The sequence below is a fragment of the Ochlerotatus camptorhynchus genome, unplaced genomic scaffold (assembly GCF_037179485.1).
Source record: "Ochlerotatus camptorhynchus isolate MF236.1 unplaced genomic scaffold, CSIRO-AGI_Acam_v1.1 ptg000067l, whole genome shotgun sequence".
In the NCBI taxonomy this organism is placed as follows: Eukaryota; Metazoa; Arthropoda; class Insecta; order Diptera; family Culicidae; genus Ochlerotatus; species Ochlerotatus camptorhynchus.
The window spans coordinates 253691-278957 of NW_027040557.1; the positions used below are offsets into that span (position 1 = coordinate 253691).

At 37.1% G+C, this 25267-nt stretch overlaps 2 protein-coding genes across 2 annotated transcripts; one reads left to right on the forward strand and one right to left on the reverse strand.

The window, feature by feature from the left end:
* Positions 1-6710: 6710 nt before the first annotated feature.
* On the forward strand, positions 6711-23347 carry LOC135697140 (aminopeptidase N). Its single transcript, XM_065216737.1, has 8 exons — positions 6711-7005; positions 19455-19539; positions 19937-20856; positions 20922-21000; positions 21068-21831; positions 21891-22274; positions 22342-22656; positions 22741-23347. The coding sequence occupies exons 2-8, from the start codon at positions 19468-19470 to the stop codon at positions 23000-23002; spliced, it is 2796 nt and encodes a 931-aa protein (XP_065072809.1). The 5' UTR covers positions 6711-7005; positions 19455-19467; the 3' UTR covers positions 23003-23347.
* LOC135697139 (uncharacterized) lies at positions 7012-24907 on the reverse strand. The gene is made up of 3 exons (XM_065216736.1): positions 23357-24907; positions 8503-9409; positions 7012-8439 (listed from the first exon to the last, which is right to left on the reverse strand). Exons 1-3 carry the CDS (start codon positions 24876-24878, stop codon positions 7074-7076), a joined length of 3795 nt encoding a protein of 1264 aa, XP_065072808.1. The 5' UTR covers positions 24879-24907; the 3' UTR covers positions 7012-7073.
* Between the last annotated feature and the right edge of the window lie 360 nt (positions 24908-25267).

Consider the following 25267-nt stretch of genomic DNA (forward strand, 5'->3'; position numbering starts at 1 on the left):
CTCCAGAGCTATAATGGAGATTGATTTCAAGAATTATTCTTGAAATTCACTGGAGTCCATGGTAATGCTCTTAAGTATCATTAATGGAATATACTGGAATAGATCTTGCCTCCTCTCCTAAATTCCTATTTGCATAATACGGAACCCAACTTGAAATTCTTCTGTGTCTCTCTTAGCATTATATGGATTTTCGATAGAGATTCATCTAGAAAAAAAAACTTACTTCATCAAATGGTGCTGGTAATTGGTTGGTAATGGTTGAGCCTTTGATTCATAGAAAATCTGCATTTTAAATCGTTGCTGATCGGCTTAATTCTCACGTTGATCAAGAACTGTCGCTTCCGTTGTCTTGAAATTTAAACATTAAAAACATATCTTGTAAATACAGTATAGTTATTCTTCGTAGTTCTCGAGTTCTTGATTAGATGCCAAGCAAAAAATACAGTACTTTACATACAAAAATAATACACCGTGATTTTTTTGTCTCTCCACGAAAGTTCAAAGAGCTGTTAATTATGTAAGATAAATATACAGGTATATTTTTATTGAGTTTTATTTTTATTCTAAGTGAGAGCATATCCATAGTCCCACCCTTATTTGCCTCAAACTTGAAACGTACGAAGGACGGCCGAGTGCCCCAGAGAAACAAAAAGTCCGCTATGTCAGTGCTTCAATTAGTGCAGTAAGGGCTTCATACTGTGGAGGACAACCAGGTAATACACAGGCTTCGTTAAGGATTAGGTTTCTGTTGAACCACCCAGCCATTCATTCATTGTAAAGACTGGTACGGTAAACCAAAGGCCGCATGACACCGTGCATTAGGGGTCACCTGTACGATGGACTTCTACCTCCGAAACAAGCGGTCCGTACCGTAGTGGTATTCTTATAGCGAATTCGTTTATTATCGGGGTTGGAACCAAACTTTTTGTCAGTGCGAACCTCAACCTGAGCTAGGTTTTAAAAACAAACGAGCAAACTGACGTTTGTCAGATAACAAGCAGACCCAATCTTGACATCCAATCCAGGTTGGAACTGAATAATAAACGAAATTCGCTTTAGTTTGTCTAAACGATCACTACCGACATTACGGGCGCGTTGAGCCTCCACGAGCATAGTCCATGTCTCGTGGCTGTAGAGGACTACCTGTCTGATCAGCCTTTTGTAGATAGCCAACTTCGTAATGTGGCGAACGATATTCGGAGTCCAAAGTAATAGCGAATTTGTGTTTGGTCCAGTTTGTACCTGTATCGGGCTATCGGCGTCGGTGGTGTAGTGGTAAGCGTGATTACCTCTCACCCCAGCAGGCCTGGGTTCAAACCAAGTCGTCACCAACGGGATGTTCTGAGGCATAACATCTCTGATCACGGATCAGGGAAGTAAGACCGCTGGTCCCCGGTTCGTGGGTTAATGGTTCAAGGTCCAGGTATGGGAGCTGCCTCCCTAGCGATGGTAGCATTGGTGCTTAGCACGAAAAAGAATATCGACGGAAAACAAATCAAGGAAAAAAACAGGATCGGGAATCAAGATTGGGTCTACTTGTTGACTGTCAAACGTCAGTGTGAACGTTTATTTTTGTATCTTGGCTCGGGTTAAGGCTCGCACTGACAATAAGCTCAGGTTCGCACGGATTGGATCTGGTTCCAACCTGACAAGCAACAAATTCGCTATAAGATTGATCCACTGCCATAATGTGTCTGGATTCGTGGATTTTTTGTTAGTGTCATTATAGGTGGTTACACTGATTTTTACTCGTTGTTGTGCTTTTTTACCATTTGAAAACTGCAAATTTTGGCTAACATAATGAACTTTATTCTAAATAAAATGCAAGGATTTCGGATATAATTTAATATAGATGAATGAATGCATTACATTAGCGAATTTATCCATGTGTCATTACAAAACAAAATCTACCTAGTGTACCTCTCTCGTACAAGATATGTTAAAAAATAAAAACATTTTTTTCTGTTTCTTCACATTCCCAGTACCAAATATCTGAATGAGGCAAACCTCAATAGGGTTCTGTGTGAGCAAACTGGAACTGGTAGAGCACTCAGTGCGGATGATCAACATATCATATGATTTTAAATGTTTGAGCGTGCGCTCGACTGGAACGCTGCAAGTGTACAAGTACACTTCCGGAGTGATTTGAGATTTGGGCGTTATTGCTTTTGTAAAAAAAACACGTCTATAGCCGATTTCTCGTGAATAAAATCTCATAAACAAGCTATGCCAAATGAAAGAGGAATACCCAACAAACAATTCAAAGTCACAAATAAGCATACACATTGAATAAATGCTGTATAACAGTGTGCAATGCTGAATAAAACAGGATGTCGAATTATGTGCTGAAAAAAGCTCATTGAGATCGATAGAAGCGCCTTTATTCCGCTGTTTGCTCTGATATGATTAATTTACTTATTAAAAGCTTTATAAACGTTGACTGTCTTCCTGATTCAGAACCAGAGGTTTGATCTAATAACAAACTGAATAAGTGTAATTTGCACATACATTGTCGCTTTAATTCGACTGTTTTCAATTGATTTAATAAAATGCTTTATTATACGTCTTATAAATGTTTTCTAGCTCCATTATTAGATTCCATTGCATTTCTTTACAATATTGCTGTATAAAGGTGAATACAGTCAGCAAAATAGCTCTTATACCACTATGCGTCCATGCTTTGTAAATGCTTTACAAACGGCGTATTCATTCTTTATTCCACAACACTGATTCAGGCTAACAACAAAACGAAATTGGTAGCATAGTGGTTACCGTTTCCGCTTTCCAAGTAGAAGGTCGCGAGTTCAATCCCAACCTCAACCCTTTTTTTTATTTATTTTCTACGCGTAATTAATTTAAATCGTAATCATAGATCGTATCACTCACGACAACCAATTCATAGATCTATTGAAAAGAATAGTATCCTTTCCATCGAAATGAGAGAGATGGAGAGGTAACGTTGGTCTCATGTTAAACAACTATGAATGAATTAATCATTCTCACATCTCCTTGAATTAGCTAGAGTTACGGCTGGGAGTGCTGGCAGGTTTTCAGATTCAAGCTTTTATTACTTATTTAGCTGCCCATTTGATGTATTCTAGGATAGCTCAGATGGCAAGGCAAGCGGCTGGTGATCGGAAGGTCATGGTTCGAATCCCATCCAACGACGACATTGTGTGTATGTAATAAATTATCTTGGATCTATGTGCGCGTGCTTTGACAGAAATAATGACACAAAAACACTAAAGAGAGAGAGAACAACCAACCCTGCTCTGTCCCGTTCTTATTTTCGGATTAATTATCTCGTAGTTTGAATAATCGTTTAATAAATGTATAATATGGTCCAAATAAATATTATTTCACATGAGAATCAAGCGTCTATACACACCTTTATATCATCGCTGTTTAAGGAAGTAATAATGTCTACTAAACGCTGAATAATCAAAAATTTAATCGAATAAGCTTTGTTATAACTTTGGTAAGTTGAATAAAAGCTTCTCGACATACCTTGTTCAACACCAAATATTTCGATGTTGTGGTTGAATAAATTCTCCAGATTTGTGTGAACAAAGCCTGAACAGAAGTTATTATTAAAAAAATACAAGTATTATTAAGCATGAAGTGGAATAAAATCGTCAAGAAGTCGTTTCTTCAATAGGCAATTGTTTGTTGGGTAATTCCTTCACCTCGTAGTGTTATTAGTTTTCGAAAATGAGCTTTCATCCGTGAGAAATCGACGATTGACGTGTTTGTTTACAAATGCAATTACGCCCAAATCTCAACTCACTCTGGACTTTTGAACGATCACACACAAGAAAAAATGTTCTCACTTGCATTTGCCGACTTTTGCCATTTTGACCATTTGTATGGAAAGTTTTGCTATAAGAAATGCTCTTCGTGTTTATTCGCGAAATTCACATCAAAGATTGATCACTTGCATAAGAAACCAATTTGGCAAGGCTTTTGTGATCAGCATACACCTTCTAATCGTATGAAAAAGGTCCAAACCTGACCGTAGCCCACCAGAAATTATCCCACATACCTTGACGGAGGACAACGAGTGATACAAGCGGAATAACCAAAACAATATGGAAAATGGTGAGAGCGGAGCCGGTAGATGAACTTATAGGATATTGGCAAATCTCTTGATTTGTTTTCCGTCGATCTTGTTTTCCGTGCTGAGCATCAATGCTACCGACGCCAGGCAGGCAGCTTCCACACCTGGACCCTACCCTACCTATCGACCCATCACAACTCATGAACCGGGGACCAACGGCTTTACTTCCCTTACCGAAGAAAGGCGTGATCAGAGATGTTATGCCTCAGAATATCCCGGCGGCGCCGACTGGGATTGAACCCAGGCTTGCTGGGGTGAGAGGTAATCACGCTTACCACTACACCACCGGCGCTGCTATTGCCGAATCTCTTGAACTGGGCTAAAAGAAAGCATGAAGAGATAAATTTCCTGGATATTTCCTGGTTTCAGTTTATTTACGCGTTGTATTATTTTATGAGCGGTTGCGTCGTGCTCGCATCAAGGAGATGGAAGTTTCCACTTACACTTAGATCAATCGACTACATTCGACCATAGGATTGATCCCCTTTAAGGCGGGACTATGATCGGAACTGCTAACCCGAACGTGACAGAGCTGCTTGCATATGATTCACTTGGACTGATTTGGTGAGATTGTTCCATTTTTTCTACTTTTATTCATTTAAACTTAATTTCTATGAATCCGATTAATCAGATGAGACTCTGAACTTTTATTTGTTTACATTATATTTTGATCAATATTCTTAGGAACCTCCCAATATTTAAATTGAGGAGCTCGGCTAGCTTGGTGGCTGCTGCTTTTGCTTACTGAGTTGAAGACCGTGGGTTTACTCCCAGGCTTCTCCAAGATAAAACGATTACCATGGTCGCATCGCCTGCTTAAGCGAATCCTGACCCATCTGCAACCCAACTATCCAACTGAGTCGCTGGCTTTCCAATAAGTAGATGTTACATCGAAAATATCCTTCCTTTCCCCGTAACGGAGAAGATGGGTGTGGCCGGCAATGGTAATTGTCATGCTTTTCCTGTTCTGAACATTGATTGGAGAGCTATTCACTCCCAAATAGTTTTCATTATGCAATCAAAATAAGCACGTTAAAGTAGATGCATGACAGTTGCCAGTATGCAATCTACGAATTACTCCGTTACAAACGCAACGCAACGCACCTGGACATAATTCCTATCTGGTCATGGTTATTTCGGGAAGCACCTACATCTGCTCAGACAGGCACCCCTCTGACCGGAGTGTGGAAATCTGGATGAAACACCGGAGCACATAGTCTTCGATTGACTAAGACTGCCCTTCATCTCTTATTCCAGGGACATATTAAAAAGCCAAAACAATGGAGCACCATTGCTAGACTTGTCATAAATACTGGAGGAATTCCAGGACCTTTTGAAGCGTCTCAGTTTTTTTAAATCCTGCCAAAACCGATATATCCAGTTATTTTAAAAATGAGTGTAAAATAATGCTCATCCTAAAAACTAAAATGATCTGTAACCTGATTTTGCAAAAATAGTTAAGAACAGGCAAAACTTGGAAATATATATTTTACGAGAAAAGAGTTTAGCAGAGGCGTATTCTGGTAAGGAGATGGAGCGTGGTACCTTGTGATATAAAATATATTACGTACGTAAACCGACCTTGCGATCCAAATATCAAATTGCTGTAACATTTCGTCAATTTGCAACGAAACTTCTCGAAACAATATCCAAACGGCCACAAATCAGAGCGATTTTGATTACACCTCTGGAATACCAAAACATTTTCCCCCGAAATACGTTTATTTGGGGAAATTCCTAATATACCGTGCGATGTAACCAAGTTCATGATTGAGAAAGCCAATACCAAGGCTTAGATTAGTTTCTGTATAAACTTGAGTGGCCGTTCCAAACTTTCTGGATCCGATAGGGCCTTTTATTAATTATTTCCTTCAAGAAATGGTAAGCGTTCCTTTTTGGTTTAGCTTAATTATTCAATATAAGGTTACAGCAGAATTATCCATCCCCAGTGTCACCCAGCCAAACTATGCTAGCTCCAGTAGTACGTGAAAGTTAAATATGTATCATCAAATAATGTTTCAAAATAAAAATAAACGGAGCAACCTCTAAATCTCAAACAATAAGTTAAAATTATTTACAGATTAATTTATTATAGTTCAAAATATAAGGAACATATTCTACGAAATAACACACCCTATTTTAAGCATCACGTTTTTAAGCTACACAAAGAAACTCCTTCAAGATCATCAACATTTTTCTTTACTGCGTTTTCGTTGATTACATCTATATTTTCGTTGAAATGAAGGTCAAATTACTGATTGATTATAAATATCCTTGTTTGGAAGCCTACAGAAATGGGAGCATAAAATATACATGCATAGGAACATTGAAGTTTATTATATATCAATAGCAACAATAAATAGTCGTAGTGTGCTTTTCGAGTATATTGATTGTTATTCCAATCTCCAATTACAGCCGAACCACAATATACGATCATTGTTAAACAATAAAATCAGAAAGGGAATAGAACATCCATTTTTGCTTTTTATAATGCAGTCATAAGCGGTATTTACTAATTCCATTTTGATTAAAAAAATACTACCAAAAACGCACGTAGCACGTTACTCAGTGTGAAATAGATTCAACTGTGTTCAACATCATTTCAAAATGTTCTCACTCAATTGACCAAAGGAAATTGAACAACAAAACATCTGTTCCTGAATCATTGCTGACTAGGGAGAAAGAGAATTTCGCATCGTGTTAAAATAACTTTGCTTTCTTAATTGAATAATGCGACACTTTACCACTAAAGGCATTTCAGCGTATAGAAATCCAAGATCCACTAAGCAAAGGTTCATATCTCCTTACATTCAGTTTGTCGCGCGATACGGAGCTAACTAGACGTTGAACATTCCTCATTCGAAACGATAGCAATACCTGTAATAAAAGTGAGTTTGCATGAAATGCGATTTTTTTTTAGTGAGTAAGTTCGTCCGGATCTCTAATGAGGGAAATTCTACTTGACCGGCATATCTATTGCATTTTTCGATGGTTCACTTTTGCTGCATTTTGAGCACCAAAATTTTCTCGCTATTGGATCCATTATTATAAAATATACAAACAAGATAAATCCTTGCAACGGTGCAGTTAGACAGAATAAATAGGAAAAAATGTTTCCCGCACGAATTGTTATCATCATCCCAAAAATCCACGGCAAACCAAGAAGAAAGAACAAAAATAATGAAAGCCTTATTTGTGACAAAGTGAGATCTCTATCAGAAGATCGCGTCAAATTATCTGGAACACTGAACACATTATAAATTATTAAAAGAAAACTGCCCATATTTACCAAAATCACTACTCCGATCGGTAAAAGCAAACCGTAATACAAAGCTGTTCCATGGGGGTAGCAAATATCAGAAATGTTATCTTGTTTGTGGTACATGGTGTAGTCGACTGCGGCAAATACAATTACCGGTATCAGTGGTAACCCCCAGCTCAAGAGTGATGCTTTCAGTATGAACCGAGAAGGACGCAAACGACCCAGAACTTTCACATAACGCAAAAATTGCAGATATGCAATCACCAACATCCACATAAATGTTACAAGAATGATGTAATGAAATGCTCCACCCAGAAGAGTACACTGTATTTTACTACTGCGTTCATTGTAATTAATATCCGGTCCATCGAGAAAAATTATAACCATTTCAATGGCAATTGCCAATGACAATTGTAGCAAAATTTTAGAATTTGCAGTACTTCTCCATGTTGGAAACATGGAAGCAGTAACGAAAATTCCAACCACCCCCAATAAAGAAAGTGCACTTCCTATTGCCGTTATGGTATCCAAAGCAAGTATTGTGTGTTCACCGATAAATTTTTGTAACACATCGTCACTTTCAATGTGTTGAATATCCATACAAAGCCTTGAGAATGGTGTCAAGTGAGAGCATTTGCATAATGTTAACTGGTCATTTTGTTGAGCTAGACTGCATCCTCCAAATGACCATTTCGGCATCATATCTACATCTTCGGGTTCAAAGTTCCAATATCCACAGCTACTGGTGCGATTTGCGTCGTAATCCCGGAAAAATATTGGAACAACTCCAGGTAAATCTGAACTATAGCCAGGGATAGTCACGCTTATGATTTTACTGTTTGCTTTCAGAATAGTGCCATTCGTTGTTTCCTTGAAAACGTTGTCGTTGAAGTATATTGAAACAACTATTCTGAATACTTGCTCGTTGGTAGTAACATTTTCGTCTATATGTTCTTTGAGTAAAGTAATTTTTTCCAATAGCTGCCTAGGAACATACGCGGCGACTTCTAAATTTTCTTCCATCATTATTGCGTTTTCATCTTCATCGGCCGATATCAATCTGGAAAATAGATTCAAGTTATCCAAACATTTCAATTATAATATTAAGCATCTGTGTACTAACCGCGTATCAAATAGATCAAAATTAGGATCAGTAGAATTTGATTCTACATTTGATCCGTTTATTCTGGTTAATGCAATTCCTGATATGCCACTGATGGACGGATCTGCTACTAACAGAATCAACCTCGATGTTGTAAATAGAATAGTGCCGCGTTGTTTCTCTAATACGCCATCCGCTTCGAGAGTTCGTCCTTCTCCATCAAGACAATTTAGACTGTCACCTCGAAGAAAATTTACAGAGTTGTTTGTGACTGATAACTGATTTATAATGTCATCCGTGGAGTCAAGAAGGATGTTTGTCGTGTTGAGTGCTATTTGCGAACGAAGTACAACAGATTCGTTCATGTACATTACTCGATTCAGAATACCAGCTATGCCGCAGTAGTAGCTATCTGTTTTATTGCCAATTATGGCGACATTATTACTACCATTATTCAATAACGAAGATCTCATATGATCCATTGTCTTGGAAAGGTAGAATAAATCGGCGGGAATGATATCGATCGCAGAGTCTATTACATGCTCTATTTTACCCATCAGTTGAACCATTTCATCAACATTCAAAGAAGTTTCTGTATAATTGAACAATTCCATTGTATGTTTATTCACCACTTTGCTACATTCTAAATATCCCTGAAGCTGCTGCCAAACACCGCCGTACGTTCTATCACCGATGCATTTTCTTGTCAATGGAAGACCACTCGCTTCAATGAGACACAGGTTCTGTGGAGCAATTGTTTGTCCAATTCGTGCCGAGAGCCATTTCAAACCATCGCTTGTGTCCTGAGGCAAACAGATTTCTGTGCTGTTGATGCCCTTGAACTGATATTTTCTATTGTTTGTTGATTCAAATAGAAATTTAAGAGCTTGCTTCAGATGGTAGTGCTTTTCAATATACTCCTCATTACCTGCAATAGACACAAAGTAGACATCACATATAGTAAAATTTATATAATAGAAACAGTATTCAGCATTCAGACAGTGTAATTAAATCAATAAATTTACTATTATAATCAAATAAAATGTTCTTAAATATCGGCAGTAACGTGGTTGTTATTGTCCATACTTAAAACCATAATCAAGGTAACTTAACTCATAAAGATTCTATTTTTCAAAACCAAATTTAAAAATTATGTTTATGTGTTTGATATGTAGGTATGTCACCACACTAATAAGACACAAGACAGTAGCCATAATACATATTAAAGCAACTTTTTTATTTCAAATAATGTGGAATTTCCCTCCAGGGGTAAATCTGGCCATCCTTGGGGGGAGGAATTGTGCTGCCCTTCTACAACTATAAATACAACGGAGATGATCTAGAAAGATGCTAAAAATCTCCCTAGCAAAGATTTTAAAAAAAAAACTATGCATACATTATGTTGCTTCATGAGTAATCTAGATGCACTAAAAACCTTACGTTTCTGGTTGTATGCTTCTGGAAGAATATTCTCTACCACTCCCGCGGATTTCGCATAAGTTTCTTTGCGGGTTCGTCCCACCGTTTATGGCCCTTCATACAGGAGTATGATGAGTATGATAAGAAATCAAATCTTCATTAAGTCATGTAGAATGAACAGTCCATTGCAATGTGCCGGCGCCTTGCTACAATAGGTGGTTGAAAATTCAAAAACTTCACTACAAATCAATGGACTCTAGTATGTTTACAACAGTATATGTAAATATGTATTGTATCGTGCGTTAGTTTAATTTGACTTTAATTAACTTTCTAGTTTTTGTTGGAGAGGAAACGGTGGTGAGCAATATTTTAAAAGGTGGTCTGGTTCAAAAAAGGTTGGAAACCACTGGTTATTCATTCTCCGTTCACTCACCAATATTGGTTAGCAACATTTTAGAGCAGGTCTACCCAATGTTTTTGAACCGAAGGCCAAATAGCCGGCGCCGGTGGTGTAGTGGTAAGCGTGACTGCTTTTTCACCCCAATGGGTCTGGGTTCAATCCCAGCTGAGGTCGGTGGGGTGCGATATCCTACGCAGGTGTGGAAGCTGCCTTCCTGCACATTCGATTGCCATCAATGGATGGCAATCGATGTCCGTCGGTGATTGGCACTAGATTGCAGAACAGAGACCGACGTTAAATAAAGGAAAGAAGAAGAAGAAGAAGAAGAAGAAGAAGAAGGCCAAATTTTAGAATTCATATCAGCTGGCGGGCCTTCGACATATTGACTTGTAGAATCAAAATAACACTACGCGGAATGTCAACCAAAGGTGGCATCGGCTTGTGGAAATATCGACTTATGGAGAGTACGATGGATGGATAATTGAAAGGACCGCTAAATCTATCGAGCTATAGAAAATATAGAACTGACTCTATTCTAACAAAAAAAAATACATACTTGTAACTCAACAAGGTGCAATATAGTGCAGGTTATCTACCATACATTTAAAACTACAAGTTATTTGCTTCAACATGACGGTAAAACCATTACATTGTTAACGACTTTATGGAATTTTTAGTGAAAATACACGCTAGGGTGAATAAACATTCAAACATACTGCTTTCCACTGGTCTTTCGATTCATATTGACATTCCTAACAACTGTGCCAGTGAACTTGCGCTTTGGATGCTCCGCTAAATGCTGTCCGAAAAAAAACGTCAAATATCTTAAAAATTAAACAAAATACAAACTCGGTGTTTTCGACCAAGTTGGTTGCAAGAGTAATATTAGAGATGAACTAGCCTTAGGCTAAAAATATCTATAATAAAGGTTTAAAAAACAAAATGCAAGAGTAATAACATAAATTTTCTAATACACTTTTAGGGGAATTATCGATATGAAAACTTCAAATGATGCGCATTAGCATACCAAAAAAACATCTCCGAAGACATCACACCTCTAATGTGTCTTATTATGGCGCTAATTAATAAAAGCACGAAAATGGTATTTTCAACCACTGCCCATTGCAAGCAGGGCGTCACAAGATCAGCTTCAATGGACCAAATCGATGCAACGAAGAGACTGCTAGATTTCTTTTTCTGTTGAAGTCGAGCAACTTCACTGCATTGTACCACCTCAGCCCACCGTAGAATGCTGTGAAGTTGCTCGACTCTCGACTCTACAAACAAATGTTCAATCGTTTGCCTCTCTTTCTTCTGTCCCTTCATTCGTCTTTCATCCAAACTTCGGTGAAGCGGATGAGTGAAAGAGCGCTCGACTTTGATGATTCCGTCTTTCATGAAACACATCAACCGAGGTTTCATGACGTATATAACGGAAAATGAAAATATATACTTTGACTATATGTTTAGTATTACTGCCAGTGGTGGCGGGGGGAGGGGGCACCCCTCACCATCCCTCTCCAAAGGGGGATTTGTACCTTCCTTAAAAGTTGTCCTAGCTCGCTATCTACTTTCTATATGCAATTTTCACACTGCCGTAATCTAAACGGAACTATCAATTCTATACTTTTATCTTCTCCTCATCTATCGTATGAAAATTTTCAGTCTGTTATTCGAAATAGCATCTTCAACTATGAAAATATATATTTAAAGCATTTCTCGTGTGAAAACACTTGAAGATTATAAGTGATATGTTTAATTTGTCTTCCATCCACATAATTATCCATAAAAAGTAACGAAAACGGGACATAACGAATATTAAACAAATTGAAGGAGCGATGACAGAGTGTCAGTCAAAGGGATTGAACGCCAAAATGAGATTTCGTTTCACTCGAAAGTCGACGACACTTTTATTGAAAGGAGTGAGCAAAGCAACGATAAGAAAATCCACAGCCAGCCTTTCATTCTAAACGTAGTTCTTTTTCATTTTCGGCTAATAGCATAGCTAGGCATTAGGGGAATTTACGTATTCTCGGCAACCTAAGCAGCGACCTTCTTTCTATAGCCTTTTTCTCTAAGGAACGCACACATATGCAGTATTAGTTTGTTTACAATCTTTTGCTGCCAGCTGCTCTAACAATTTCAGTCGAAAAAATTGTCAAAAACTGTTTTGAAACGCTTTTACAAAGCGCCAATCTTCTCTAGTGAGAGCGAGTATTGTCGGCAACCAGTTTTTCTTCGGCAACCGTTCCATTTGAACTGCATGTAAATCTGCTGTTCTATTATCGGCAACTCGAAATCAGCTACAATTTGTAGTGCGTGTGTTGCATTTCAAGAAAACCTTGCTAGATTGCTTTTTCTCAGTGGTAAAAATATAGTCAAATTGAAGCTGAAAGCATATAGAATTGTTTGCATGCATTCACCGAAGCGTTTTCGTAAGAAAATTCAGTGAAAATAGTGTTTCAATTTGGGTTGCCGAAAATAGTCTGTCATGCCGAAGCCGTCATTTCCCCTATATAAATGATGCGTTAAACACGTTGAGCCATAACTCCTAAAAATTGATAAAGTGTCCTTTGTATACACTCGATTCTGTTTATAAGTAATTTTCCTTTTTTTCGATTTTGGTTTAGGATGAGTACAGAAATTTTAATACCACCATATTTTTCATTGATTTTTTTTTTCTGATTTAAAATAAGTTGCACAACACACTCTCATATTCGGTAATTTCTTTCCGGAATCTCAAGAGCTGAATGAACGGCGATCATTTTTAAGTGTGTAGAATTGGTTGTAATACGAGATCACATGATCTGAAATACGGACGATAAAAAATCGCGTCGAATCAGAACTGAGCGTATTGGGGTAGCTACTGTGTTACCTAAATTATAACGTACAGGGTAAACGCTCCTACAGTTGCGGTACGTTAGAAGCGTTAGGTTCCTATAGTTGTGTATGGAGACTCCATACACAACTATAGGAACCTAACGCTTCTAACGTACCGCAACTATAGGAGCGTTTCCCCTATACGTTGTGTACGAGTTCCCCGAATACAACGTTTAGTTCGTCTAATTTTACATTGCAAATGCTATGAAAAATTAGACGAGTTATACGTTGTATTCGGGTTACTCATATACAACGTTTTTTCTTTCTTCTTTTTTTTCAAATTCTTTATTAAGGAGATTTTTAGCCTATGGCTAGTTTATCTCCGGACAATCGTATACAACGTAAATTCGTTATAAGTCAGGTAACATAGTAGATGTTTTTAAATTATATTTCGTATTCTCTTATCTCTTAGTTCCCAATGTTGTATAGAACAAGGGTGCCGCAAAAATTTATCCACAAACACCTAACCACCTAGCGGTGACGGTAGTGTAGTGGTAGGCATTATTGGCTCTCAGCCAAAAGGTCTGGTTTTAATCCCAGTTGGCGCCGCCAGAATTTTCTGAGGCATAAAATCTCTGATCAGGGAAATGAAGCCGTTGATCCCCGATTCATGAGTTGATGGGTCGGTAGCTAGGATCCAGATATTGGAGATGCCGCCCTGGCATTGGTAGCATTGGTTCTCAGTACGGAAAACAAAATCGACGAAAAACAAATAAAAAAAAAAAAAATCCCAACCTTATGTGATATTGTAATATGGTTGCGCCATATATATAAATACGTTCATTTATAGTACCGTTAAACGGGGTATCTTTGATAATGCGGGTAACTGTGATGGTAGAATACAATGATTGAATTTACTCTCTGCGCTTTTCCGAATTGGAAACATTTGTTCCATATTGTAGCTTAAGGCATTTCCGTTGATATGGTATATAGTTTTTATATTGTATGTGTCAAGAAATAAATTAATTGAGTTTCACGCAGTTTCTTCTACATTCAACGAGGATTATCAAAGTAACCTCAAATAAAAATACTGATGTTCGGTCACAAGACTAAAAAACTAGGGCAAATGATTTAATTTCCGTCAAGCATAATACTAACGAATTGACTCAAGGATCATCAGTACTTGTTTTAAAAAAATAAAATTTGAAGAAAAATAATTGCTGTAAAACATATTTAGAATATACTTCAAAAAACTATCAATGTTACCCCGTTTTACGGTACTTATTTGTTTGGGTTCCTAACATGTACAATGATTCTGCGCTTCTAAATTCAGAATAATATTTTTTTTTTCTGATGTCATGTTCACATAACCGTGTTGTAACGCGTCATGGACGATTTTCGTAATACAAGATTAATTGTGATATTAGAACAATTGTGATACATTGTACTTGTAGCAAGAAAACCGCTTATATATTTATACAACTCCAAAGTCTGAACGATGCTGGGTCATGAGGCCAATGGTTATTAGGCTGAATGGCGAACCAGTCGATGGCTAAAAGTGGAAAAAATTAGGCTGAATAGGAATTAGATCGAATGTTGGAAAAAAAAATTATCATTTAAGCGAAGAAAATTGCTGATCTGAAGAAGACAATATGCAGCACAGCAATCAAATCCATATTAAACTCAAAGCATCAATGATTGGGTTGTTGAGAGATATTCAGGTTAATATACATATATCTATATGATGATGATGGTCCCACCTCTTACCCCTACAAAGGTTTGAGCTGGACGATTTATTTTTAAGATAATTAAATATGACATTTTAACCAGGTTGGCGTTTCTAGTATTATATCTATGATAGTCACTTCCTCTTTCAATTCGATCACACAAATATCGAGGCAGCAAACCGTTAACTACTTTAAAAATGAACACCACAGTCAAATATAAAATTCTTTGCTTCACCGACAACCATTGTAAGGCGTCTAGCATCAAAGTTAAGGAAGTGAATCTATTGAATCGCAAAATCAAACGCATTATTTTATCCTGCAAGCGCTGTAATCTCGATATTTGTGTTTCATTGGACAGAAATAAAATAGATGGGCAAAAGTCTAGATGAAGAGAGATGATTGATTTGTATAACTGTATTTTACTGGCAATAGTTGAATCGTTTTTCAATCGACATAGAATTCCATACTTCTTGGCAATTCTGTCACATTGATGACATTGTCAATGTGAGAGTTGAACTTAAGTTTGTCATCAATAATCACGCCAAGATATTTAATCTCCTTAACGTGATCAATAGTCTCATCATCAATAACAACAGAGACGTTCTCATTTAATCGATTCCGCGAAATTACCATAAATTTAGTTTTACTTGTATTCAATTTTAACTGTTTACACTTCAACCATCTACTTAGATACTGCAAATCTTCATTCAAGTGTGAGACGGCAACTTCTAAATCCTTAGCTGCAATGAATAACACAGTATCATCTGCAAAAAGATTAATGTCGCAAAACCGTAAAACACGTCGCAAGTCAGTAATATACATAATAAATCAAAGGAGCCCTAATACACTTCCCTGGGGCACTCCAAGGTTGTTCCCCACGGGACTGGAAACAGAATCATTAAAAACAGTCCGTTGAGTTCTGTCAGACAGATAGCTTTCAAACCATTTATATGCAGTACTCCAAAGCGCTTGATTGTACTTAACAGTAAGGGCCTAAAAATTGTTTCAAAAGCGCGTTTCAGATCCAAAAAAACAGCAACAATCGTATCTTTACGCTCCAAGTTGTCTTTCCACTTTGCTAACACCAAATTCAATGCAATTTCACAAGAATGACCTTCCCGATATCCCGATTGTTCTGGTATCAACAAAGAGTTGCTATTCAAATACTCCAACAGCTGACCTTTAACAACAAGTTCTAAAATTTTCTCTAATGTGTGCAACATGTTGATGGGACGAGACTCTTCGGTTTTAATCGTTCCACCAATTTTTAGAATAGGAACCACTAAGGATTCCTTCCAAATTTGTGGCACATGTCCATTCTGCAATGATTTATTTATAAGGTCCAGAAAGATGTGGCCAATGACATGAAAGCAATCTTGAATAACTCTAGCATTAACATTATCTACTCCAGCCGATTTTCCTAATGAAAAACAAATAACTCTAAGTTCATCTAATGTAATTGGGTGAAAAACTTCAAATCTGCAACTACTATTAACTGGCTGTTTTATTTCGTCAGGTTCATCGACCAATTCAATAGATTGATTAATCAATGAAACACTGTCTACGAAATAATCATTAAACTTAGCTGCAATTACTTGTTCTGACTGTTCTAATGTGCCATTAAAAGTTATGCACCGCGGTTTGCAATTACTAGGTTTTAATAAAGATTTCAAAATTTTCCATAACTCTTTGCTGTTGTTTTGATGCTGATCAATCTTCCTTTGAACATATTCACAACGAGTTTTCTTTATCGATTGTGAATACTTATTACGCGCGATTGTATTCCTAGTCCAATGATTGTCATTATTAGATCTACAAAACTTTTTGTACCATTTGTCCCTTTTCCGTTTAAGACGCAAAAGATCCAAATTGTACCAGCTGTTCGAGTTTTTCAAAGAAACAAACTTTTGCTCAACTAGTTGATTGGTACACGTTTTCAAAGCGTTATTAAGAACAGCTATAGATTCATCTAAGTTACCGACCGCGAATGAAAAATCCAGGCTTCTCTCAAACAAGATTTGAAACAGCTTGCTTCGAATATTTCCTCCAGCACTTCAATTTTACAAAATTATCGTTATCGTTGACATGGTCTAAGACATTAATCACTAAAGTCTCATGATCGGTTATTTTCAAATCAGTATCCGTAACTGAACAAATGGAATCAAAATTGGAATAAACGTGGCCAATTCAAGTTCTACTGTGCCAGGAAATACGCGTATATTCATTTATCGTTTGCTTTAAATTAAAAAACTCAGCTAAACTCAGCATTTGAAGAAATGATTCGAATTATGGTTATCACGCCAATTAATATTAAAATCACCAGCCAATATATTTAATTTACTAGAATCAAGGAATGTCTCGAGCCAGTTCTCTAAAACTTCAACAAAAAGCTGGTCACTAGAACAGATAGAATGATACAAAACACCATAATTACCCATCTTCATGCCACGTACAACTGTAATGCCAAAGAACCAGTTGCCATCAGTAACTTCGTTGGTACGAAGGTTGAATTGAACTGATTCTTTGACATAAATAGCAACACCGCCAGTGCGTCTAGAATGTGATAAACAAGCAACAACAATATATCCCGGAATACTATACTGATCAAAAGCTTCAGTTTCTACAATATGAGTTTCAGATAATAAAACTAAAAGAGGACGTTTTTCCTCAACAATCTGACGTAATGCTACGTAGTTTGTTGACAACCCCGCAATATTCAAGTATAAGAAATCGAATTGATTCACATTCCTGGAACTTGGCTGCTATTTATTGAAACGCAAGCTGCTTTTCTTCTGATCAAAAAGTCTTTTATAGAGCAAACATTCCGAGCTAAATGCGGCATGGTTGACGTCCAAATTCATTTTTCGTTCTTTATTCATTTTCAAACAATTAATACATTTCAATACAGATGACGTACACTCCGACGTTTTGTGTTGTTGGCTGCACCTAGAGCATCTATCACAATTTTTGCAATCCATGCTCTTGTGCCCAAATTCTCCACATTTGAAGCACCTCAACACATTAATCGCGGGAACTATCGAGCACCGAACAAACCCTACATTTACTTATATAACCTATATTTATAACAAACCGAACAATGTATCTGGTCGTAAGTAACAATGATCGAGTATCTTCGTCTACTTTCTCTTCGTTAATAACTTGGCAACAAAATCGTTTCTTGTCATGTTTGCCCTATTAGATGCTAGATAATACTTAGTTTCATTTATCGAACTATGTGTTGGAAATAGCTGGAAATGTCTATACATAGCCGTGGGAATGCAAAGAGAAAATCAACGAAGAGTATTTTTCAATGTTACTGAGGACTTAGGGCTTGATTCGTAATCTGTAATTTTTTTTTAAGTTTAGTGTCAAGTCCGAAAGAAAAAGAAAAAAAAATGCTATAGAAAATCTATTAGTCAGCTGAATAGATTTGTGTGAGAGAAGAACGAGCAGCATTTTAAAGAGGGAAGAATAATGTGTATGATTATTTTATTCATTGTTTCAAATATATCGAAAACATTTAATTTCAAAAGAACTACTCTTACAAAAGAAGGACCAATACCTGAAAATGTTACAGTTTGATTTCTTACCCAAGGGCCAAACCTGAATCTTCGAGAGCTCAGTGGATAATTAAAAAAAAAATCTTATCTGAAATAAAAATTCAAAGTTACATACATTAGTGAGAGAAAATTACGGACAGCATTTAAAAGAAGAAAAAGTAATGGTGATGGTATATTTTATGCATGGTATCAAAAATCACGAATTCAGTAAAACTCGACAGAACTTCCTACTCTTGATTGGAAGAACGAAATAAAAATAAAAATATTATATTTTTATTGAAGTAATGAAATTGGGTTGTTAGCGGAATGCTTAAATAAAACAGCAAAAAAAGGTTATCTTCCATTTAATTCCACTTAATTAATTTTGGTATCCATGACAGATACGTATTTCGACTACAATGTGCAGTCTTCATCAGTGTCATTCCCACTAAAGAACTATTCAAAATCCAACCCCCTTAAGTATTCATCCCCTAGGTATAAAAGTCAAGATCACAGGTATAAAAATGAAACTACAATGTGTTGATTCGGAACCTACCTAACTAATTAAAACCAAATATTATAATTCTAAAACACCATAATTATGGGTCAAGAACACAAATAATTTTTCTCGTTTTGTATTAATCTATGTTTAAAGATATAATATCTAAAAATCAATCAAATCCAGGGTTGTAGCCCATAGAAAACCATGCATTTTAAGGCCAAATTTAAAGAGGAGACGAATATTTTGGCGAATTTTTGTAGAAATATCTGGTAACTGGAAGACATATAAGCAAGATTGCAAATGTTCATTACAGCTAAAATACAACTATGAGATAATATAATAATCATTGTTGTATGTAAGATGCGAGTAGAGGAGGTAAAGTTAATGTATGACACAATTAAACCAGTCACTTTTTATGTCAGACCCGATTTCAAGCGATTTAAAAAAAAAAACATTTTTTTTGACCACCCTTACATGGAAATGGTCACCCTTAAGACAAATTTATTTATTTTTTTTTAATTTTTTATTAATTCACTAAAACTTGTGACACCTGTTTACTTTTACAGCTTGTTCTCCAACATGGGGTGGTATCGCATCCCATTACTAGCAATGATGTTGTTAATTGCAACACCGGTGCTCTCATGGCGACAGGTAAATAATTACTGAACTTGAACTGCTTTTAGATTATGATTATGACGTAGTAAGATTAATACTCCTTAAGCTGGCTTAATTAAATACATTTGAGCCAAGGCGAACCAGCCAATGGCTGAAAGCCTTGTAAATAAAGGAAAAAAAAATACATTTGATTCAATTAACCTACTGAATAATATATCGAGTATTGTGAACAGTTAAAACGATTTAATTGCAAATCACGACATATTTTGACATAGAGTTCAGTGCAATTTCGGTCAACATTATTATTTTATCTTGCAAACGTTCAAACATGCTATATACTAATACCATACAATAATAAATTAGTACTACTAAAACTGATGTGACGAAACACAACTTTGCACTTTCCGATCTCTGTAATACCGTTGTATTTTAGTATCGTATCCGCCGCAGCATTGATCTGTCCGCTACCAACCCATTGATACCGGACAATAGGCTGCCAACTGATCTAGTTCCAGTAAACTACAAGCTACGATTAGAGCTTGATGCCGATCAGCTAGCATTCCATGGCACCGTCAATATAACAATGACATGCACTAAGCAAACAAATCAAATTAATCTCCATGCCCACCACGACCTGCAAGTCGATGAAGAGAACATCGAGCTAGTACAACACACTGATAACGGAAAAGCAAACACGTTGAAAATTCGCCGTGTGGATAGAGTACCGAAAAAGCCACTTTTAGTTATTTATTTCCACGATGATCTCACCATCGGCGGTCTGTATGAGGCACGAATTAATTTTAAAGGAATGATTTGGGAAAATACGGAAGGATTGTTCCAAGGCAAATACAAAATTTACGATGAAGACCAGCAACAAGACCGTTCCTACTTCGCTTCATACTTTCGACCGCATAACGCAAGACGTGTTTTCCCTTGCTTTGATGAGCCAGCATATAAAGTGCCCTTCCAGGTGACGATTGTTAGACCACAAGGCTATCATACACTCTTCAACACTGATATCGCATCGAGTGAAACTATTTCCAACGGCAAAGTTGCAGATCATTTCAAAATTACCCCTCCGATATCAACATTCACGTTAGGTTTTGTAGTATCAGATCTTCTAGAAGATAGTGACGACAAACAGAATAAAATTACAAAACCAATCGTCAAGCTGTGGGCACGGAAAGAGTTTCATGAACAAAATAAAGATGTTAAATACAAACTAAAAATTGTTCTCGAGTACCTCATCAACTATTGGAATGTAAGTTTTCCGTTAGAAAAGCTAGATGTTATCGTACTGCCGAACTTCTCCGCCGTGAAGCCTGCAGATAACTGGGGATTGGTGGTTTTCAGGTAAGTTAATTGATTTTTCATCAACATCTGATTATTCAACTGCATCCTTATTTGATATTTTGAAGAGAAAGCGATTTGCAAAACGGATACTATGGAATTGCACAGGAATTTGTATACCAATGGCTTGGAGCATGGATAAGTCCGGTAAGTTTTTCGTGTTATGCAGAGTTTCAGTTGGTTCTAAATACAAATTAAATAAAATCTATTTTAGCATTGGTGGAGCGAGGCTCATGTCAATAAAGCTGTTGCGGGCTTCCTAGCGGCGTCAACAGCTATTGAAATCGATAATGGAGTAGAGTTTGAGGGTAAATGGCCCATGACGATTTTGTATTCGATTTACTATGAATTCAGCAAAAGATATCCCCATTCCCGAATCACGGCGATTAAACAGGAAACTACCTGTAGCAAAACTGAACTCGTGCTTCGCATGCTCAACCTTACTCTGGGGGCGGAAACTTTCCAAAAAGGTTTGCAAAGGTTTATAGAACATCGTGAATATAAAACATTCGTTAGCAATGACATCTGGGAAGCACTCACAAAACAGGCTCATTTGGATAACCGACTCTGTGAATCTGCCACCGTTAATGAAATTGCCGAATCATGGATTACGAAAGATCGCATTCCCATGGTAACCGTTGAAAGGGATTATCAAAAAAAGACAGCAACGATCACGCAAAGAGTGTACCTTCGTGAACGCCCTCATGATGTACCAGAGCAGGACAAGATGCTGTGGTGGATACCGTTAGTGGTTGTGCAACAAAACAATCTCAATTTTACAAACACCAGCGCTACCAAATGGATGAAAAAAGTCAAACAAGTGGTATTAGAAAACCTACCTAACTCAGATGGTTTCATTATTGTGAATCCAGAAGAAGTAGGTCCTTTCCCAGTGAATTATGACGAGCGAAATTGGAACCTACTTGCTAACTTTTTACTCGATGAAGCTGGCCGAGCTAGAATTCCAGTTTACACAAGGTATGTAAGCTAATATCGAATACGAACAGCCACAGGTTTATCATATTTTAATTTGACAGAGCTAAATTGTTGCACGATGCCTGGAATTTGGCTTACGCTGGTCATTTAAGCTTCGCAACGGCATTCAATATGACTCTTTTTATGCAGTACGAACGAAATCACCTCGTGTGGAATCCAGTGTTCACTCTAATCGATCACATTGGTAGACATATTGACATGTCGGCAGTTCATAAAAAGTTCGAAATCTATGTGCGAACACTCCTTACTCCACTGTACGAGGAACTTGTTCAAAACCAACGTGACAACGAAGAGAAGTGGAAAACTAACCTACGATCTTTGGCTAAGACATTCTTATGCCGCGCCGGATATAAACCATGCATAGAAGAGGCCCAGAAAGTTTTTAAAAAATGGATGGACAGCCCTGAACCAGATCTTGGAAATCCGTACGTATACGAAAATTAGAACAGCGTTTAATGGGTAATGGTTCTCAACTCATATAAATCATTACAGAGTAGCCAATCAATATATTTGCCCTGTTTTCAAGTCTGGCACACAAGAGGAGTGGGAATTCGGTTTACAGCGTGTAATCAACTTCCCGGAATCTCGCGTTAAGAGCGAACGCACTTATCTATTGAAAACTCTAGCTGGCTGCCCGGTACAGGCTTCCAAGATAAACCGACTGCTGAACATCACCGTGCTGGAGGATAATGGCAATTTTACCGATAATGATATAAGCCTCATATTCAAAATGCTTTCCGGTGGATCCAGCGGTTATATGGCATTATTTGAATTTTTACAGAAGAATTGGGATGCCATTAAATTGAGGTTTGATGTTCTTAAAACTGATAAGATTACAGATTATACAAGTTTAGTAAACCTCCAATTTGAAATGATTTTTTTCCCCTACAGATTCAAAGACCGAGAGCTTTTGTGGAACAATTTGATAAATTCTGCAACTGGATTATTTACCACACAAGAAGGCTACGATATGGTATCTCAGTTGTACGTACAAAGGCAAGGGGAATTCGGAACTGCTCAACACATCATTGAAAAGTCCTTGAAAAATATCAAAGAGGAAACTAAATGGAGTCAAGAAAACCTTCCAGTTATTGAAAAATGGATAGATAACTTTCTAAGCCATCATAAGCTGAGCGAAGACAAATTCTTATGAATCAAGCATAGACAGTGGTTGTATTATCATTATTTTTGAGAGAAAAAAAAATAGTTAAGAAACATATTAATTTCAATTTGTAGAGAGAATACAAGCATATGGAAACTGAAATCATGTACATATTGTCTAACATATTAAACTATAGGAAATTATACTAAACAAAATTATAAATAGGATAGATTCATCTTACAAACATGTCTTTCAGAGTCAGAATCTCAACTCAAGAAAAATCAATAAAAATAGTAAACATCATTTCCACCTTCTCACTTTTGAAATATAAGAAAAATGCTACAATAAATAGTACCTATCCCTAACTTCACAAGTAAGCTTTTGCAACTGATGACTAGAACTTACCCGCATAGCTACCAACAACAGGTTCCAGGTCATCGACGTCATCAGTGTATCTAGCTGAGACATGTACAATCAGACTGATCCGGTTGAAGACTTGATCAATGTATCCAATTTTCATAACCTGCATCCCTTTCAGCAGATCAGTTAATCTGTGGATTTTCTCATCGTCGTGTGATTTTAGATATTGCAAATAATCCTTCATTAATCGTTTGAGATTATTCTTTTGCCAGACTTTTTCATATTCCAGAGAATACACCTCCAACAGAATTGAATAAATGTGTACATCTGAATCCTTCTTCTGAGCAACTATTCGATCCGATTTGATGAGAGTGAAGTTAAGAACCGAATGCCCCTCACACCAGTAATACCCGGGAAAGTCGCCGTAAAGTTTCAACTCATAGATTTCCTGCTCGTCTGCTCGAAATTGAGCTTGCGGAGGCCATACTTTTCGTTTGATGTTCACTTCTTTTAACAGTTCGGTATCGGCATCAGTATAACAGACAATTCCTATATCCTTGGTTCGTTCACGCCACAGAAAGCGACCATTGCTAACAACTAGTAGAAGTTTCTTGTGAATCCGATCAAAGTTCAATTTGATATCGGGTAACTTAAAAGCATCACTTTCGAACTGGTATGCTGCACAGTCAAAATCCTTCGTCAGCGTCATTATACCATCGAAGCGCATCGCAACGTAATACAACTCATCGTTTGCTTGTCCTGAATTTAAAAACGCTTGCTGGAGATGGTAAGTCAAATTTGACTGAACGATACTGCTCTCACACCTGACGGATGATTCTTTTGCTAGATTCTGATACAACTGGAATTTTCTGTGACTATCGACATCGTATAGATTCCACTGCCTTCGCACACTCGATGCCTTTTCGATTTTATAACAATATTTTTGAAAATAAGCATAACGAGTAGTGTACTCATCTGGTGAACAGTGTAACCGCAGCATCGTATCTCGCTTGTATACACATAACTGAGGATATAGATTGCTGCAGTCTTCGAAACTCGCCGCTGAATAGTTACGGGTAATGTTTGCTTTAAGACAATTTCCCGTAGCATTTATGGAAACTTCCAAATCATAATCCTCGTCAAACTCCAGTGGTGCTCCCCATTTACTTCCAGGTAATTGTTTCTGTGGAGGATCGAATGCACTTTCTCTTCGCACTGATATCCAGAATTCGGTGACATTTGCATTTCTTAGAAACGAATTTACTATGGCTCTTTCCTTGACAGTAATTTCGTAATAATCATCTGTACTTCCCATTGAAATGCAAATATTACTCCAGATATGTGGTTTTGTAAGCATTATGCAGAAGGTTGGCTTGCCACCTTCGCTAATCAGAGCGATAAAATTGGGAGGACAGTCACAATCCGTTGAAATGGAAACGTTCTTCTGCCATAGAAATACCTCACTCTGTTTACACTGATCATTAGCGATAAAAGCACTATCACTTGTCGTCAAGCCAATGAACTTAAGTGTAAGAACAAGCACTATACTGTATACAACTCTTCTCATAGTGTAGAGAAGCTCGGAAACTAAACCACCTTTGCGAAACTCTAGGATAGGAATGATACAACGGACTTTTAGTCATAATGTGCAAAGGTAAGGTAGTCTCACGTTCCTGCCTCCTCGTGCGATATACTCACACGAAGCGGTTATCAACAAAAAAAAACTTCGTTTTCCGATTATGCATCCCGAGAGACATTGCTTATCTGTTAGTACCGTTAGTACATGCGGCTAAAAAGCATCATTATACATGACACTATAGTTCTCGTCTTCTTCTTGGCTATTGCAACCCTACTGGAACTTGACACTTGTTTTCCACTTAGGGTGCTTTGAAAACTTCCCCAGTTATTAATTTAATTGAGAGCTTTCTAAGGGTTAAACCATTTTATTATTAGAAT

Bases quoted from the DNA above. Each gene is read 5' to 3' on its own strand.
- LOC135697140 (XM_065216737.1), top strand. From the start codon at position 19,468: ATGGGGTGGTATCGCATCCCATTACTAGCAATGATGTTGTTAATTGCA. The intron at 20,857-20,921 runs GTAAGTTAATTG...GATATTTTGAAG, and splicing joins TGGGGATTGGTGGTTTTCAG to AGAAAGCGATTTGCAAAACG. The intron at 22,657-22,740 runs GTTTGATGTTCT...TTTCCCCTACAG, and splicing joins TGGGATGCCATTAAATTGAG to ATTCAAAGACCGAGAGCTTT.
- LOC135697139 (XM_065216736.1), bottom strand. From the start codon at position 24,878: ATGAGAAGAGTTGTATACAGTATAGTGCTTGTTCTTACACTTAAGTTC. The intron at 9,410-23,356 runs GTAAGTTCTAGT...TGTCTATTGCAG, and splicing joins TGTTGTTGGTAGCTATGCGG to GTAATGAGGAGTATATTGAA. The intron at 8,440-8,502 runs GTTAGTACACAG...TCTATTTTCCAG, and splicing joins TTTGATCTATTTGATACGCG to ATTGATATCGGCCGATGAAG.